The 12771-nt window shown below is 42.1% G+C and overlaps 1 protein-coding gene across 1 annotated transcript in view; it reads right to left on the minus strand.

Moving 5' to 3' along the window:
- Window positions 1-5655, minus strand: part of LOC113019305 (integrin alpha-M-like) — a 35918-nt gene extending 30263 nt beyond the window's left edge. Inside the window, exons 1-4 of the mRNA XM_026162915.1 lie at window positions 5497-5655; window positions 3739-3841; window positions 3449-3552; window positions 2912-2982 (exon numbers count right to left, since the gene is read on the minus strand). Coding sequence (XP_026018700.1) covers window positions 2912-2982; window positions 3449-3552; window positions 3739-3841; window positions 5497-5533 — 315 coding nt within the window. The 5' untranslated portion in view covers window positions 5534-5655. The remainder of the gene's footprint in view (window positions 1-2911; window positions 2983-3448; window positions 3553-3738; window positions 3842-5496) is intronic.
- Window positions 5656-12771: the final 7116 nt, after the last annotated feature.

The following is a 12771-nucleotide window of genomic DNA, read 5'->3' on the forward strand; positions in this document are numbered from 1 at the left end:
CAGGGGACAGGTCGCAACTCCTCAGGGGGCCGGCCCGGAGGCCGACAGCACAGGAGGCCAAAACAGAAGAGTTCAGGGGGCCGGCCGTGCGGAAGGCAACGGCGGCGACGAAGGAGACGGCGGAGCAGTTCAGGGGGCCGGCCGTGCAGAAGGCAGCGGCGGCGCTCCAGTGTCAAGCGCACTGGCTGAGGCCCGGTGGGCACAGGACCAGACGAGGCCGGACCAGGCGATGGCGAGGCCGGACCAGGCGATGGCGGGGCCGGACCAGGCGAAACACAGGCAGAAGCCGGACCAGACGAGGATGTAGACTCGGATGAAGCCGGACCAGACGAGGAAGGACCAGAGGATGAAGACTCGGATGAAGCTGCAGCAGGCGAGGATGATGATGAAGCTGCAGCGGGAGGCTGAACGGGCCCCACGGACCCTCCAGCGGAGACAGGTGGCTGGACGGGCCCCTCGGACCCTCCAGCGGAGACACGAGGCTGAACGGGCCCCTCGGACTCTCCAGCAGAGACAGGAGGCTGGACGGGCCCCTCGGACCCTCCAGCAGAGACACGAGGCTGGACGGGCTCCTCGGGCCCTCCAGCGGACGAGGCATGAGGCTGGACGGGCTCCTCGGGCCCTCCAGCGGACGAGGCATGAGGCTGGACGGGCTCCTCGGGCCCTCCAGCGGACGAGGCATGAGGCTGGACGGGCTCCTCGGGCCCTCCAGCGGACGAGGCATGAGGCTGGACGGGCTCCTCGGGCCCTCCAGCGGAGACAGGAGACGAAGGCCGGAGCGGTCCCTCGGACCCTCCAGCGGAGACAGGAGACGAAGGCCGGAGCGGTCCCTCGGACCCTCCAGCGGAGACTAGAGACGAAGGCCGGAGCGGTCCCTCAGACCCTCCAGCTGAAGCCAGCACAAAGCCAGCAGGCACGGAGTCTTCTGGCAAACACGAAGGCAATGGGTGCTGTGCTGAGCACTGGCCCTGCTCAGACAGCACTGACACGGAGTTGTTCTCTGAGGGCTGCCTAATCTTCAGGGGTCCAGAATCAGCTGGGGACTGAGACCTAGCCTCTGGGGAAGCCCTGGAGTGGCAAGCTGTGCCAACGGCAGCTAAACCATGAAAAGCCCCCTGAGGTGAAATTAAACTTTCTCCCTGCATGGAGTCAGTGTGTATGATCAGTAACACTGGAGGTACGGGGGCCTGAGCTACAGGCGGCACTGGAGCTACGGGGGCCTGAGCTACAGGCGGCACTGGAGCTACGGGGGCCTGCGCTACAGGCGGCACTGGAGCTACGGGGGCCTGCGCTACAGGCGGCACTGGAGCTACTGGGGCCTGCGCTACAGGCGGCACTGGAGGCTCTGGAAACTGAACTGAAACTGACACTGGAGACTGAGCAGAAACTGACACTGGAGACCGAGCAGAAAGTGACACTGGAGACCGAGCAGAAAGTGACACTGGAGACCGAGCAGAAAGTGACACTGGAGACTGAGCTGAGAGGGGCTGCGGGGTAGCTAACCGAGCTGAGAGTGGCTGCGGGGTAGCTAACCGAGCTGAGAGTGGCTGCACAGGCGATAAGCAGCTCGCGTTGACATCCGCCACACAAAACACAGCCCCTGAATGAACAGTCACAAAGTCTGGAACACACACAGAGTCCTCACTCACCACAGCCGGTAAATTAGAAGTCCGAACGTCCGGCTGTGGGGTGGCGCCCCGGCGGGCCGGGCAAGACCACATCCGGCGAGTCGGGCAGTGAGGCAGGAGTGGCTGAGAGAAGGTGTGGTGTGAGGTGGAGAAAGGCCTGTATGGTCGGGGAAAGCGATTCCAATAGCCATGGCAGGCCGAAAAAGAGCCGTTACAGCCGATTTTCCACTGCGCGGCGAAGCTCTTCCGGGGGGGTGTTCCAGCCATAGGCTGAGAAGATTCTCCACAGTGAAAATGATATCGTCCTTTAGCTCCTCAGAAGGGTTGCAAGCTGCTGGGTCCATATTGGCTGGTTCGTACTGTCACGACCGCGCTGGCAGACGTGTGGAATTGGAGAAAGGACCCAAAATGCGGCAGCTCTGGTGCAGATGAGTATTTATTTAACAAAAGAAAATACAAACAGCAAAGGTGTGGGTGAAGGTGAAACAGGAAAACCTAAAGTGGGTAAAACTAACAAAACAAACCAGAAACGAGGATGCAGGGAGGTCCGGAGAAATACATACGGAGAGACGCAGGGAGACCAAGGGGAAACAACACAGACGAACCAGCAATTACTAAGACAGAAAATACAACTTAAATACACTCAGAGAACACAGGGAGATTACACACAGGTGGGAAACACAGCTGGGAGTGATTAACATGACGAGACTAGGGAGGCAACTGAAAACACTCACATAAGACGCAGACCTTCACAATAAAACAGGAACTTACACATGAAAGGACACAAACTAAGAAACGCGGACTAGATACAGGAACACACGGGGGGAACAGGGTAAACACTAATCAGAGGAAGAGCAGAACCAAAATCGTGAAGAGAAAAACACAAAACGCTGGGTCAAAAGGACCCAGGATCATGACAGTATCTGGGGTGTGTAAAAAAAATTTTGTGCATATATGTTTTTAAATAACATTTTTCCTCAAACCTTTTTAAGTTTTCAGGCCTATAAACACATTTAGTTTTTAATGCAGCTTAAATATGTAAAACTTGAATTAAAAAGAAACACATATTCAAATTAAGGAGACAAAATTTTGCATTGACTTCTATTTCATTCAATATGCTGAAGTTATTGTAAACCCTGATTCTGTGAAGGACAGGTGGGAGGCACACTGGTTTTTCATGGGATGACCTTCATGCAACAATAACAAGACATTTAAGGATAGAGGATGTTGCTCCTCAGTGTTTTTAACAAAGTTCTCATAGTGTCTGCAGTTCAGTAACTCACCACAGTGTTTTGTGTCGCGGGATCGCTTTTCATTGTCAGACCAAGAGACATGTTTACTGCAAAATCGGGTGCTGTATTGAAAGTGTATTGAAAATTTAAATACTAATAAAAGGCAAATGAAAGGAAAAAAACAAGACTTAAATCGATGACTGCAAAGAACCATGACTGAAACACTTCCCCATTTGATATGACAAGTGTTAGACATCGAAACTTCTCTTCACTGTAAACCAGGATGTATAACAGGCAGCTTTAATATCAATGCAAATAGGATTCAGTTTCACTATTGCTTCATTTTAAAGTTTTAAATAATTACAAAAGAAACATTTTAACAATAACATTATTAATAACATTGACTTCTTTGCTTATTTTACTTCATAATTTGGCAAGATAATATTAGTTTTAAAGTCTCGATGTTATAAACAAAGATATTTACTTATTGTGATTTGAGTTAAACAAGTTTCTGTGCTAGCGTCTGTGGGAAATTTCTTTGATGTCAACATGGTTACTGTCAGAGGTTCATCACATTTGGTTACCTACCTTCAATTTGGATATTTTGGCAGTTTGGGGAAGATGTGGTGCAGCTATATACTTTTCCTCTTCCATTTTGTGAATACTGTTCAAGGGGAGCACTGACGAGCAAACTGAGGAAATAAATTCAGACAATGATGAAGTCTAGAGTGCAAACTGTGGTTAAATAAACCCCATATGTTTCCTGTTAAGAAGTATTATATCCTTGTCTGTTTATTACTGTGGGCCTTAACAGAAATGATTGTTAAAACTGCAGTTATAGATCGACATCCAACATAACAATGTATGTTGTGACTTACTCTGATTGTCTTTGAACCACCTGGTATCCAAAACCAGCAGCAGAGTTATTCAGGGCCTTCCATGCCACGGGATCAATATTGAAACAAAGTGCAGCATTTAACACTGAGAATTCAAGAAGAAGGAAGAACATCTGTAATTTTATTTAAAGCCACTGTAAAGGATGATAACATGGTTATATTATCTCTAATTCGAATCACATATGAGGAACTCCATACAGTGTATGTGTTAGTTTGATTCCACCTCTTGAATCCAGTCACAGCTTTCCACAGTTACCACTAGAGAGCATCAAAGTCAGATACTAGATTTGAACACTGGCAGGTAATTATTCACTTGAAAAACATACTTAAGATTTTATTATGGAATTAGTTTTGTGTCTTTGATTCTTATATCTTACTCCATCTGTCAAAAGCAAAATACTGACACTTAACTTAAAGACGTTAAAGATGTCGTTGCTATACTATAGTATGAAAAACTATTAATATACTGTATACATTTGCTTATTTTACAGTACTAAAAATTGAACTGTGTAGAGAATGTCACTGGTGTGCATATTCCTCTTTCCTCCTGAACTGTTTGTCAGATTCATCAATACGTGCCACACCCATTCACAAGTAACAAAAAAGTCTCTGTGGAAGTTGATACTGCGAATGTAAATGCCCAAAGAAAGAAATTAAAATCATTAGCATGTGATTGCTTTGGATACTAAAAATACTACAGAGAACCTAAAATGATTTCTTCTATGACTACTGTCCAGTAAAAATCGTGTATTGTTGCGATCCTACAGCCCTCCGGTTGTTTATTTTTGCCACACAAATAAAGCCTTCCTTTTATGGACATGCTAAGAGTAGTCAAAACGTCACATAGTGCTAACGCTTTTTTGTTTCCTGCTTCATGTCACAGTATTCAACAATGACAGTGTCATGATTTCAAAGTTTTGCGAAACCTATTTTGAAATACATTTCGTAACAGTGGTACGCCCTCAAGTTCTGCTTTTCCTTATTGTCACAAGTTTTGATATTTTTAAAATCAGTTAAAGAAAAAATGTACTTCTTCACTTGTTTGCTTTTTTTCATATGTGCATTTATATTTTTCAGGTGTATTTAAATCTGAATATATACTAGTGTTCAATTAAAAAATAAAATAAAACAAACATTAAAAAATAAAAATAAAGAATTTAAAAAATAACCACCTGTAGCAAAGGTGAGTGCAGGGTCATGAATACGTTGGATGGATGAAGTATGACGTCACAGTGGTGTAAAATGTTCTGTTTTTTGTAGCCCTGCACAAGGTAGTAAGGCAGATATGATAAATTTATTATCTCTGTATCTTAAATCCAGTTTTACCATTTTCTAATGGTTTATAATCAAGCGTTTAGTTTGTTTCAGTAAAACTATTTATGAAAGACTTTTTCAATCAGTGAATTTCAACAACAAAAAAAATATGCTATTTACAGCTAGAAGCTAACTGAGCTAATCGCACATTTAATTTGTATTAGCAGAGGCTAAAACGCAAATACAGTAACGACCATCACTAAAGTATTTCTGGATGATATTATTTCACTACATGGTTTATAGTCCTTGCTGGTTTTTAATACTACAGTTTTTTCATTAAAAATGTTGCTGTCTTGTGTGTATTTAGTTGGAACACTTATAGCTTTAATTTACTTTTCGTTTGTTCAAAGGCCTGTAATGTTTTCAATATTTTCACCCATTTATTATTACAGAATGAAAAATCAGGAGGCACAAAACTTGTCTTACCTGATGAGAACAGTGTAGCATGAATTATCCAGTCCATTGTGTTAGTCCCATGAAAAATAATTCAAGCGTTTGTTTGGGGGGGTTTGTTTTTTGTTGAGAACACACTGAGCAGTTGAGTGTTCTGCTGAAAGTATCACAACAGTTGTTGAAACCAAAATGCAGAAATCATAGGGTGTGATAACAAATGTAAGGCAACCATTTAAAGCAATTCTTTGGCAGGAGGAGTCACAATGATGACAGCACTGTCAGTAGCAGACAAAGGTGGCAAAATACCGACGTTCCTTGCTTAAATAAAAGTACAGATACTAGTGTTAAAAATAGTCCAGACTTAAATAAAAGTGAAAAAGTACTGGCTCTGAAATGCACACAAAGTAGAAAAGTAAAAGTAGCTCCTTGAAGAACATTTCTACCACCTCTTTTTATTGAAATATTGCTAACCGAACCTTATACTGCATTTATGTGATAGAACATAAATTTTATTTAAGTCTAAACTTTAATTCTAATAAAGGAATTATATTTCACAATAATTTCAGTTGAGAGGGTCAGTAGATTTTCTCAGTGTCCCAGCTGTGATCAGGCTGTGACCTGAATTCAACAAGACGTCAGCAGATGTTTTACGAGTTGTCCTGGTTGATTTTCGTCCTCTACACTAACACCGTTTATGCTGTCTTTATATTCTACACTATCGGCCCGAGTCTTGCCTTAATCATGTGTTGTGCATCTTGTAGCATGGGGTAACGAGAAGCGATTAACACCTCACGACCAGCTCCCGATCATCAACCGTATGGTCACAAGAAAATCAAGCCTGTTTGAAGTCCTGTTGCCCCTCATGAGGGTATCAATGCAACCTCTCAGACTGCGCACGCACAAACACAGAATGGAAGTGAAACAGATGGAGTAGCACGGCAGTGCAGCGTGTGATCTGGACACAAGTGATGGAGGCACAACTTGTAGAACATTAGCAAGCTCATCCGAGCCTTTTCGATGTGGCCTCACAAAATTATCACGGCTGCACCAACCGTGAAAAGAGATGGACATTGCTGCTCAATTGCAGCTGCCTGGTCAATGTTTTTCAAAGTTGATGGTGGTGTGTGTGTCTGTGTGAGTGAAAGACAGAGAAGGAGAGCGAGAGACAGATTTTGTGTTATAAGCTTCATATTATCACTTCATGTTATAGACGCAGTGTGAGCACTCAGGTCGCATCAGAGCATTGGGCTGTATAGTGTGAGACCCTGCATCATGACCAACAAACTTCTAATCCCTGCAATTCAATCGTACAGTTTGAGCAGGAGCTGACCAACGCGACTGAAAAAAACCGAACAGTGTATGCCCAGCTGACTTTTCATTTTTTTCTGTTTAGGGTCAAATTGGTTTGATGTGTCAAGGTCCACAGTGACATGAAATAATAACTCTCCTCAAATGCATCAAACCTAAAGTAACGAGCCCCTTTTGACGTAAGGAGTAGAAAAACACTGGGAGTGAAAGTCAAAAAGTTGTCAGAAAAATAAATACTCAAGTACAGAAATGAATTGTCTTTACTTCATTATTTCCCACCTCTAGTAGTAGATAATATGCTGCATGTTTTAAAAGGTGATTAATTTAATACTGCCTAGATTTCAAAATTTTCTTAATACTCAAGAATTTGGAAAATTGTAATTTCATTCTTTAGGATGATATTCCAGGCTCTGATGCTTTAAGAATAAAGATATATAATACAAGACTTGATCTGTGTTTTGTAATACAAGTTGAGAAAGAGCACAGAGGTTGAAGAGGCCACTACCCTCTTACACATCTAGACCTTTCTTCCTTCTTTTTTCTAGTCTTGTAAGATGCATCAGTCTAACCTTGCTGCTAAGACATGTGATGGCCAGGTCAAATATTTTTAGCATATTGTTTCTCAATGTAAGATTGCAATTGCTGAACCACACCTTTCTTTGAGTACAGCTAGTTTGATATTCTAGCAAACATTTTTTTTAAAATACATGTGCATAAAATGTTTTGATTTTAGGTTGAAATGTTACATTTAAGTAAAAAGCAGCACAATCTCATTTTTGACATTTATTTTGTTACTGACACAGATGGTGTGGATATTTAAAGCTGTGCTCATTTTTCCTTAAACCCAGCTGCTATATAATATCTCCATCTGAAAACCCACTCCAGACTTTAGAGGGCATTTGAACAATAATAAGTTTGTTATTCAACTGAAAATATTGGCAAATTTACTTTTACGAAACTGTAAATTTAAGAGCAAAACTTTTAATCAATGAGGTTGCCGGCCTGTTTCCTGCCACATATTAGCTATCTGTTTTTATAAAACAGTACTGTGGTGGTAATGTGCAAATCAATATTAACACTTAGTAAACAGATTTGTTATTTCATTTCTTCATCGACATCTTAAACCTGTCTTGGCAGAACTTTGGTTTTTACTGAAGTGAACTGGTTCTGTTTTATTATATAAATCATAGGGTAGTTAGAGCCCTCTAACTCCCTCTAACTATGATTGAAGCATCACAATAATTTGCCCGTTTAGTACATCTACCCTATAGCATACAAAATTTAATGTATCTAATTTTCTTATATTTCCCCTGTGCTGTCTACTTCTTCTTTCCTTTTACATTTCTAATGTTTCATGAATTCTTGCATTCCTTGGCTTCACTCCTTGTGTTTGCAGTTTTTCTCAATCGATTGGAGTCAGTTCTAACCACTCTTCATGCAGTTCTCAAAACAGTTAAGGCATTTTTCATAACAAAGAGTCACACTACAACAATCATTGACATTTCTCAGAACATGAATACTCAGTAAATCCTTTAAGCTCTGTGATGAATGAATAAAAACGTTTCACTTCTGACCTGACATCTAGGCCTAACGTATAGTACAAATTTTTACTTTGAATTTTTTTAAACTTTACAAAACTGATGAAATGGAGAAAAGCAAAATTCATCATTCATCATATAGTTTCATCGTGAAACCAGTGGCGGTCCTAGCCTGTTTGGCCCCTCCCGGGCCCCTCTTCTGGCGCTCCCCTACCCCCCACACACACATATACATACATAAAACATATTAAGGATTGTACATTAACATAAAACTGTTGTCGGAACTAATTGATATTAAAATCTGTAACATAATATATTGTTTGGAGTTTAGTCTTTTACTGTTAGTATTTTTACCATTTCTTTTTGGAGCAACTGTAATCCACATTATTTCCTTAGGGATTAATAAAGTATTCTGATTCTGATTGTTTCAGGATGACCTGCCATTATCCAATGACACATCTGCTTACCTGTATCTTTTGCTCGTTTCTCCTCTTCTTTTCTATTTTTTCTAAACTTAGCACCTGATGACTTTGAACTTTTCTTGTCCATCTTCCATTGGTTTTAATTTTGCACTCCAGTATGAAGACAAATCCCCCATATCGAGGATCGCCACTACTTAACCTAATAGACCTACACCTTAGTTCACATATTTACTTTGTCTAAGGTGTATTTCTGGGATTTCGCACAACCCGGGATTCAAATCATGAATACATAATGGTCTTGGATTTACATCATTATGAATGAAATGTGCTCTATTTGGAAGCAGCGCCCCCCCCCCTCCCTTTCGACGGGTTGTGTGTGAGACTTTAAATCATCAAACTGTAAATTATACATTTTAAATTGTTATTGATCCCTTTACCCTGAGTCCTAAAGCGTATATTTATTTTCTTGCTCTTCTTATATTTATTGTTTGTTTACTTGCACTGCTGTAACTGCAGCTTTGTCATCTCGTCTCTCTATATACTGGACTGTATATAGCAGAGATGACAATAAAGTTTACTTTGACTTCAGCACAGCAGCAAGCAGGCGCACCGAGGGCTCTCGCGCTCACTTTTCGTGTATAGAATTTCAAAGAAAAACAATCGTTGTTTTGTTTTTATTTTGCGAGTTGGATATTAGATGCCGCTCCAGCCAGCCAGAGAATCCCGCCGCAGCCCCGCCCTCTCCTCCCTGTGCCACAAGCAGGAGGCGTACCTTGCAAATGGAGGGCGCCCTTACTCCCAGCAAATGGGCGATAGAAAACCGAACGGTGCTTATGCCATCCCCAATATGTGCTGGCTGATGTCGGGGCAGCATGAGTATGAGCAATTTTTTTTTTTTTTTTTTTTTTTGCCGATGCCCGTGATGCCGCCTCCCACCATGATGCCGCCCCGGGCAACTGCCCATGTCGCCCATATCAAAAACCGCTACTGCATGAAACTATATATATTAGAAAATATATACAATCTGAAAACCTATAATCAGCTATTGTATAGTGCAGTAAAGTCACACTACATGCATTTAACAACCACTTCATTAGGTACGCCTGTTCCACTGTTCATTACAGTAATCCAAATATCCAATCAGCCTTTGACATCACTAGCAACTCAAAGCATTTAGGCATGTAGACATGGTCAAGACAGCCAGCAGAAGTTCAAACCGTGCATCACAACAAGGAAGAAAGACGACTGAATGTGGCATGGTTGGTGATGTCAGACGGGCTGGTATGAGTATTTCAGACAATGATGATACTGGGATGTTCCCACATAATCATCTCCAGGGTTTACAGGGAATGGTCTGATATGAAATAATGAAAAATACCTTGTTGATGTTGGTTACTGCTTGGTGTTCATGTTGTTTTGTTTCTATTACTATTGGAAGATAAAGGTGGCAAATTTGTAGCACCTAGATTGTTTTCTATTTAGTCAAAAGTAGGAACTGGCTTGGAACAGAATGCCTATAAAGGCATTCGAGCCTTTATATTGCAATATTAGGATACAAGGGAGACTAGTTGTTGGGTCTGTGTTTCCACAAGCCCCGCTAGTTTAGACACATATTCCTCATGAAGAGCTCAAGACATAACATCTTCAACCGGTTTTTCACTCGCTAACGAGGGAAGTTTTCTGATGAGTCACTGCCGTATAGAGAGACAGAATGATCGCAGACAAGAGTTGAATTCATGGTTTGAATTCTGTTTAAATGTTTCAGTATCAATAATATGACAACGATCTTGATGACCATTTTCTTGGTAAAGAGCTATTTCTTTTTTCAATAGCGGATTTATTTTGCTTTCTTCTGTTAACCTTATTACAGGCACAATAAAATAAAAACCTTTTATCTGATTATCTGACTAGTAACGGATTGCATTTCTATAGCGCCTGGTGGAGGCAAGCTACACCAGTGCTGGTAATGAAAAGAAGGACTTTCTATTGCTTGTAACCTACAGGCCGCCCACTCATCTCCTTGTATGTGTAATAAATAACTCTTAGTGAAAAAAAAGCCCCGTGCCCATATTCAGAACTCGGTCCTACTTAAACAATTAAACCTATTTCACTCTCGGATGAGGTATTTTGGTTTTGTGAGGTAGAGTTTTTCTTCATTTTTTTTTAAAATGGTAAATGGCCTGTATTTGTATAGCGCTTTACTAGTCCCTAAGGACCCCAAAGCGCTTTACACAACCAGTCATCCACCCATTCACACACTGGCGATGGCAAGCTACATTGAGGCCACAGCCACCCTTACTTTTAGAAGTAATTTTACAACAGGTTCTCATTAGCAGACAATGCTCAATAGACAGAAAATGGCCTTGTTTTACCCACACCGCGGGTCAATAAGATCGGTTCATCCCGGTCAATTACCTCCGAGAGCTCAGGATGCTTGAACTTCCTCCGTCGGGTACCATAAGCGTATAAGCAAAACCCCAGAGAACTTATTATTTTTTAAAAAAAAGAGAGAGAGAGAGAGAGAGAGAGAGAGAGAGAGAGAGAGAGAGAGAGAGAGAGAGAGAGAGAGAGAGAGAGAGAGAGAGAGAGAGAGAGAGAGAGAATATCGATGTTATGTCCCCCCCCCGAAGGGGTCTAGGCATGCGAGTGAGGGGACCAGCAACGAATGGGTCCAGAAGAGAAAGAAAGGAGAACAGACAGGATTTTTTTAGTAAATAAAAAAAGTCTTTATTATAGATAATAAACTTAACATAAAGAGCCAGCAACGCCGTTTTATCAATAACACTTGGAAAAAGGAAAAAGGTTGCAGCAACACAGAACACAACAACCAAACAAACAACTCCACACCAAGAGGAGGCACTTCCAGGGGCCCACAAGCTCACCCTGCCGCTAGCAGCAGCTAGCTTTACTGCTTACGAGGCCGACAAGCCCACACTACTCACGTGAAGCAGCTACTCTCCCCACTGCTCCTACAACTATACACCATAGGTAGGACAATCACACACCTAACACTCAAAGCGGAGACACCAGAGAACGCCACTCTCCCACATCCAGCCCATCCCCAGCTTATATAACCTCAGAGAGGTGATTGCTGACTGGGCCCAGGCGGTAAATGAGGCCAATGAGCAGCAGCTGTGTCCTGGGGAGAGAGAGAGCAAGAGAGAGACAGAGGGTGGAGCAAGAGAGGAGGAGGCGGAGAAAAACACCACGCCCACACAAGGGCAGGTTCAGAAATACTAATATTAATTAGAGGGGTTGTTGACTCCTTGATGTGTGCAAAAAAGGCCGTTTTCTTTTAGGGTTTCTGTGTTTTTCTGTCTATTGAGCTTTTTCTGCTACGAGAAAACCTGTTGTAAAAGTAGCTCAAAAGAAAAAAAACTCTTTGCTTTGGTCTGAGGAGTGGCTGCACAAAACCAAAATACCTCATCAGGGTGTTTTAATTGTTTAAGTAGGACCGAGTTCTGAATATGTGCGCAGTGCTTTTTTTCCACTAAGGGTTTTTTTCCACGTACAAGGAGTTGCGGCCTTTATGAAATTCTTTGCTAGGTTACAAGCAATAGAAAGTCCTTCTTTTCATTACCAGCACTGGTGTAGCTTGCCTCCACCAGGCGCTATATAAATGCAATCCATTACAGGTCAGATAATCTTAAAGGTTTTTATTTTATTGCGTCTGTAATAAGAAAGTAAAAATACATCTAAAGCCGCTATTGTAAAAAGAAATAGCTCTCAGTCTTTACCAAGAAAATGGTTATCAAGATCTTTGTCATAATATTGATGCTATTAGTGAAACATTTAAATAGAGTTCAAACTATGAGTTCAACTCTTTTCTGTGAAAAACTAACTGCTGCGATCATTCTGTCTCCCTATAGAACATGATCTCCACTGACTCATCAGAAATCTCCTGTGTTACCCCCCCCCTGAACTTTCCATGCCCCTGGAATGACCCTCCTCTGATCAGAATTATCCCTCAACCATCCTCCCTCCACCGACCCCTCCCTCTCTGGACAAAACATCAATTTTTTTCCCCGCTGGATGCGATT

The sequence above is a fragment of the Astatotilapia calliptera genome, chromosome 3 (assembly GCF_900246225.1).
Source record: "Astatotilapia calliptera chromosome 3, fAstCal1.2, whole genome shotgun sequence".
NCBI lineage: Eukaryota > Metazoa > Chordata > Actinopteri > Cichliformes > Cichlidae > Astatotilapia > Astatotilapia calliptera.